Source organism: Lottia gigantea, assembly GCF_000327385.1.
Source record: "Lottia gigantea unplaced genomic scaffold LOTGIsca_16, whole genome shotgun sequence".
NCBI lineage: Eukaryota > Metazoa > Mollusca > Gastropoda > Lottiidae > Lottia > Lottia gigantea.
Genome location: NW_008707965.1, coordinates 490,273 through 496,730, shown reverse-complemented (window position 1 = coordinate 496,730; position 6,458 = coordinate 490,273). Strand labels below are relative to the sequence as shown.

The following is a 6,458-nucleotide window of genomic DNA, read 5'->3' as shown; positions in this document are numbered from 1 at the left end:
TTCTTCGTCCGACATTTTGTTTTTCTCTCCGCGACCACGTTTTCTAATTTTCACCAAATTTCTCAGTTATTATAGTCTATACATGTACATACCATTCACTATTCGTTACTTCTGAATCCAGTTAACTTCTGACACCATGTTTTATTATGTTGTTTATTCATAAAATAGAACGTAAGCAGTAATACAAATGGTTTAATATCGGTGATACATTACAGACTCGTAGGCCATTGGCAAGCTTCTAGAACAAGAGTGATCATAATCACGTGTCTCTCGTGATGACGTCATATAGCGGGAAATACAAACTTGTTATCTAACAGTACATAATACAACAATAAGATCTTAACGTATTGTTATCGAAGGGCAAAATCATTCAGATCGGACACAGACTAACAACTTTGCGACTTGACTATTTCGGCACAGTGGCGTTTGACTCCACCACTTTAAAATTTCATTATCATTTTACATAGGGAACGAATGGCCTATGGCCCTATGGAAAATTATTTGGCCCCCTAACCTGATGTTTCCACTATTTCAGCATGCATCCACAACATTGGATTGATATAGGTATGCACACAAAGCAAACTAATATATGTAAGCTAATCTCTGTATGATCAATCATTGAACAATATGAGCATTCTAACGTTTTAAAGATTTCGTTCTGGGCGAGCCTCTTTAAATACTAATATATTTAACTATCTTATAATGAATGTATGATTACAGGAAATTTGGCAAGTCTTCAGAAGATTGTTAGAGTAGAATGATAAAATCATTTTCTATCCTGATAAACTCATAGTGTCGGCGTGAAGCCAACCAAACAGTTGTCGAAAATACATCAATGAAGAACTGAATTTGTTTTAGCTATTTTGTGAACAGTAGTCTCCTGTCATACAATGTTCAGTCCACAATAAAAGACAGAAAAACAACCCAAACCACTAAATATTTCAATAGAATCAAATGTCTCGAACCTCTAGTCGGGGTTCTCGGGTTTGCTGGGGGCTCCAATAAAACAACGGATTTCAGAGATAAATTTTGGGCATTTAGAGGGCTTAATTTTCGCTTCAAAATAAGATCTTTCGCGGTCTTGGGGGAGGTGGGCGGGGTTCTTTATGGTCCCTACATACGCCTACATATGCCACTTGCGTCACTGAGATTTGGCTCACTCTGATAGAAGGGACATTGGGACCTTTATTATTCAAGGCACAGTCCAATCTTACATACTGATTTCTGCTCCCTATTGATCCGTTGGTCGTATTGGGGTCATTGTCATTAAAAACAGTTAACATCAGAGCGAAAATTGATCAAGCGATAATTAAAACTTTCAAAATTGTGCTTACGAATTGTGTCTTTCGTACAAAATAGTCACTTTTAATTCCATGTGGATATTAAGCACGCAGATACCACAATTGTTTCGGTTTCCAGACGAAAATCTTTTTCACCAAAAAGTTCATTTTCATCGAGGTAATCCGTAGAAAACTCAGCCGAAGGTTCGGAATGGAGTAATCAATAACCAATCAACGCCAATCAGTGTCACTCAACATCAAAGGGAATTTAAGTTTCCGAATTGGTGATAGCGATTATCTGTTTCAAACTAGGTAACCAATGAACTAGCACAGTATTTGTTCTGAAACTGGTTTACATGTTATTTTCCAATCTAAATAAGTGTAACTTATGAAAACAGCTCACGCGGTCCATTGTCTTCTCTGATTTTTTTTCTCGCGAAACGGACACATTTATGCACGTACCACAAAATGGTCAATGTTCCGTCTGAATAACATCATTTAAAAGCAGCGATAATCCATTCACATTCTTCTGATTTTGTATTGTTAAGGGCTGTTTTTACTCCTGACTACAGTCTTTTACAATTTACATTCTTATCAAAACGAAATTTTCAATGGTTCGGAGCCGCGATGGCTCGCTTACATGAAGATCCAGTCTTCAATCCCGCCATAGATTCCAAATAGACCACATGAAGAGCTTATGATACTTATAGTTGTCCACCAACCAGATAAAAAGCAAGAAGGGTCAGTACGGGAGATGGAAACTGGTGCAATTAGTAAGGTACACCTATGCAATTCGGCATATTCTATTCCAGAACAGGCTTCTTCGCAATGATATTGAATGAATCTTATTTGTAACCTCCTATCACTTGGATTGATTACGATCGCTTAATTGTTTTTCATACTCTTAAATGAAAGGTAATCGATACGCCATTTTATGCTCTTATAAAAACCCTTTGCCATCTAAAGAATAAGGATTGGTTCACTAATGTTGGCTAAACTTGCTAAAGTCCTTGTAAGCGATAAACCACATATCATCAATAAAACTGTAAGACTTCGTGGCAGATTAACAACTTTGTTGTATTGTCGATTTGGTCTAGTGTCTTAATCAAGGCACAACAAACGTAAGTTGGCGTAGGTTATAATGTCCGACAGTCTACTCGAGAACGCACGCGCGTTTTACCGGATATTGGATTGTTTACTTCCGGTAGAAAAGGTGCCAAAATGAATTTAGAATTATTAGGTAAATAAACGTTATATTTTAACATTTTGTAAGACTTTTTTTTACATCTTAGAATATTTTTCATCTGAAAAACCAATATCTTTATTTTATTTCAGAATCATTTGGCCAGAATCATCCTGAGGTGAGTTATCTACTTGCAAGTTTCTTTGTTATTGTTGTCAATTTTGACATTTTGACACCGACGACCGACCCTCCAAATGCGCATGGCCCTTTTCTTTTCTTGATTCTATGACATCTTTAGTCTGCTTTATGCATCTTCGTACATTCCTTGTTGTTATACAGTGGTGTAACCTATTTTCGTGGATATAAGGATTCAACACCAAATTTAGTTAAAACAACGAAAAAAAAAATTTATGTCCTAGATGTTTCCTCAGATATTCTACAAAATAATTAAAATTGGTTTCTTTTGATTTTCTTTATGAATCCTTCACTTTGACCCATATTTCATGAGCAAGCAACTCAGCAACGGCGGCAGAATGCGTCACCTATTTTCGTGTACAATGTTTGATCTATAAATAAGTCTAGAAAAACAAGTTGTATGGATGATACCGGGTGGTATAATTAACTTCTCTTAGTATTTATCTTTAATATCAATTCATTATAACTAGTGACAATTCCTTCAAAGAACCACGATTTAAAAAAAAAATAGAGACTGACAAAATATGATACGTAGCGTCATTTATCGCTAAAAGTCACTGAAACAACATAAGAATATGGCCCACTTTGTGTTCCATAGAAATTTTCTGCTGACACGGAATCCGCTAGTTGATCACGTGACTTCATTCTTTGGAATATATTCTAGCAGACGACACTTGGAATTCCGATTACCGCTTGGGATTATAAGAAAATTCGGCCGATAAAAAATGGTGACGTTTGGTAATAAGTGAAATCCGCCATTTTGTATTGGTCAAAATATACATTAATACATTTTACCTTGCTTGAAACTACTGAATTCATTCTACAAGCTGATATTGTAGAGAAAACCCATGTTTATTATAACAAACTAATGCGGAGGTCGCGCAAGGTCGCTCATGTAAATTATTAATCCTTTCCGGAAATCCACGAATAATAGGTTTCCACGAAATTAGGTTACTCGACTGTAAACGAATGCAACATTCATACTTCATAGTCATAATCACCATCCGTCAAATCCTGATAGCATTGAGTAGAGTTTCAAAAGGACTTTGTTTGAATATCATGATGTTGTAAGTCAGAAAGTTCTGTGCCAATGTTAATATCATAATTACTTATCTTATGAGTCTCACTATAACTATATATATACAATATACAAACATGGAAAAAGGGTCTAGTCATTTGGAAAAGACAATAAACCAATGCTCTGTTTGCTACAGGCTGTTGGAAATAAAAAAACAGAGACTGCTTTTCTGGCAAAATTATCCTCATTGCACACTGCATGGCATCACCCATCTTCAATAGCTCAATAAGGTGCAGAAGAGTAGAATATAATACTTCATTCATTTCTTTAATAACTATACAATTTATGAAGCTCAGAGACATTAATAGAAGGCCTACAGTTTATTATTGTATGCAAAATTTAATGTATAGTATATTTCATTAAAGATTACATTCTTTTCATTATGTGCCTCTTTTCTCTAGGAATTTGATGGAACATTAGATTGTGTTAGTATTGCCATAACTTGTGCTTTTAATCGTCATGGTACCCTATTAGCTGTTGGTTGTAATGATGGAAGGATTGTTATTTGGGATTTCCTCACACGAGGCATTGCTAAAGTTATTAATGCACATGTTCATCCTGTTTGTTCCATAAGGTAAGCATTATCAAGCACTATAGGCAGTGAGAATGAACCAATAAAAGTACAATGAATTAGTGAAATTTTTTATATTACAATCATATTGATCAAAAGTGGCATCTCATAATCATTTTGTACCAGTGCTTTATTTTAAAGGGAATGGATCCTTGCATCAAAGGGTGTGATAAGCTTTTGAAAAGTATAACAAATAATTTTGATCACCTGTTCATAATTCTATGTTAGACTACCTTACAAAACCAAAGTATAATCAGAATATATTTGTTTGTTTTTAGTTGGAGTCGAGATGGTCACAAACTACTCAGTGCTGCTACTGATAATACTGTTTCACTGTGGTCAGTGATGACTGGTGATTGTGATAAAATATTCAGATTCCCTTCTCCTGTTTTGAAAGTTCAGTTTCATCCTCGAGACAAGTAAGTCTTCTATTTCATAGCTTTTGAAAGAAACGAAATTGTTATTTGCATAAGTTAATAAAACCTAATGTTGTATTTTCAGCATGGATACTAAAATTTTATGTGAAGGAAGGACCAAATATTCTTGAATACCAGTTCATTCATGTGAATTTTAAAGTGCCTCTTATTGTACTGAATATGTTACATTTTCAGTGCCAGGTTTTTGGTATGTCCTATGAAACATGCTGCAGTGTTTATGAATGTAAATGGAACTCATCAAACAGTACCTCTTGATGATGATGTAAGTTGCACTTCTGCTCAATGAATATCTAGATAGGGTAGTTCTTCACAGTGTCCAGCTATTATGACACTATTATCAAGGAAGATTGTAAATGCAGATATAATAAAACGTATTATTTCCTCTTTGATGTATACCCCTCTTATTTTCTCACCCAAATAATCTATTTTAGTCTGATTTAAATATTGTGGCATCATTTGATAGAAGAGGAAAATATATTTATACTGGTAATGCTAAAGGAAGGGTAAGTAGGATTTATTTTGGGGCATTAGAGGGAGATAATTTGTCAGTTTCAAAATAACAAGAGTTATTTGAAATCAGCACACAGACTTTCAATTTATTTTAAAGTCAATGTTTGCCTTGCCATTAATATCAATTTCTTTATAACTTCTGAATTATAACTTTCTAATTTTCAAATTTTTTACCACTAGTTTAACTACTTGTAGACTTTTTCAAATGGACTAAGTACCATTTATCTCAGTTTTGATATTAAGAATTATATGCATAATGAAATCATGCAAAGATCCATGATGAAAGCTGTTTAGTCCAAGTCGAAAATTACAGCGTCTTTGCTTCTTTGGATTCTGACAAGATATTTTTATTTTCAATTATTAAAATAATGAAATTTAACTTTCATCTATTTCAGATATTAGTATTCACAATAAAAAAATTAGAAATTGTAGCATCATTTAAAGTTACTACTGGTACTCTTAATACAACAGCTATTAAATCTATAGAATTTGCTCGGAGAGGAGAGTATGTACAATTTATGAATTTTTTCTTTTATTTGTTACATCTTCATGTATTTATGGTAGGGCTGGGTGATATATTTACTATGTACTAATTAATAGTGAAATACAAATCAGAAGATACTTGAATGCTGGACTGTTTTTCTTGTCTCAGAGGAGTGAGCGCATTGTGTCAATCTACCTCAGAAGACACACCCATTACACTTCTTATTAATGATAAAATGCAAATCAGAAGATACCTGAATGTGACATGGAAAAAGCGTCTAGTCATTTAGATAGGACAATAAAGATCCCTCGACAGTTCAATCAAAAAAGAGTAGGTTAATGCTGCTGTCCTGGCAAAATTACCCTTATTGCACACTGCTTGGAATTGCCTTTCTTCATTAGCTCAATTAAGTGCAGAAGAGTGGGACAATAATTAATTTCATTTCCAATATGTGTTTGGATTTCAGTTGTTTTCTGGTGAATTCTGCAGATCGTATTATCCGTGTATATGAATCTGGTGAAATTTTAGCTTGTGGTAGAGCAGGAGAACCAGAACCAATACAGAAATTACAAGATTTAGTTAACAAGTAAGCTATAGACAAATAAAGAAGTATTGTTCTTTGAATTTCATGTAATATGCCATATCCCAGACTAACGAGCCCTAGGGGCTTAATCTCAAAAACTTAACTATGATAAAATCCAGATTTTAAGAAATTTTGGC

The 6,458-nt window shown here is 34.1% G+C and overlaps 1 protein-coding gene across 1 annotated transcript in view; it reads left to right on the top strand.

Annotated features, from left to right (window-relative positions):
- Window positions 1-2,501: 2,501 nt before the first annotated feature.
- LOTGIDRAFT_177999 (hypothetical protein) overlaps window positions 2,502-6,458 on the top strand; it is a gene marked incomplete at both ends in the record, with an annotated part of 15,663 nt that continues 11,706 nt past the window's right edge. Inside the window, 8 exons of the mRNA XM_009051112.1 lie at window positions 2,502-2,520; window positions 2,616-2,641; window positions 4,138-4,310; window positions 4,586-4,726; window positions 4,919-5,006; window positions 5,176-5,247; window positions 5,650-5,759; window positions 6,205-6,316. Coding sequence (XP_009049360.1) covers window positions 2,502-2,520; window positions 2,616-2,641; window positions 4,138-4,310; window positions 4,586-4,726; window positions 4,919-5,006; window positions 5,176-5,247; window positions 5,650-5,759; window positions 6,205-6,316 — 741 coding nt within the window. The remainder of the gene's footprint in view (window positions 2,521-2,615; window positions 2,642-4,137; window positions 4,311-4,585; window positions 4,727-4,918; window positions 5,007-5,175; window positions 5,248-5,649; window positions 5,760-6,204; window positions 6,317-6,458) is intronic.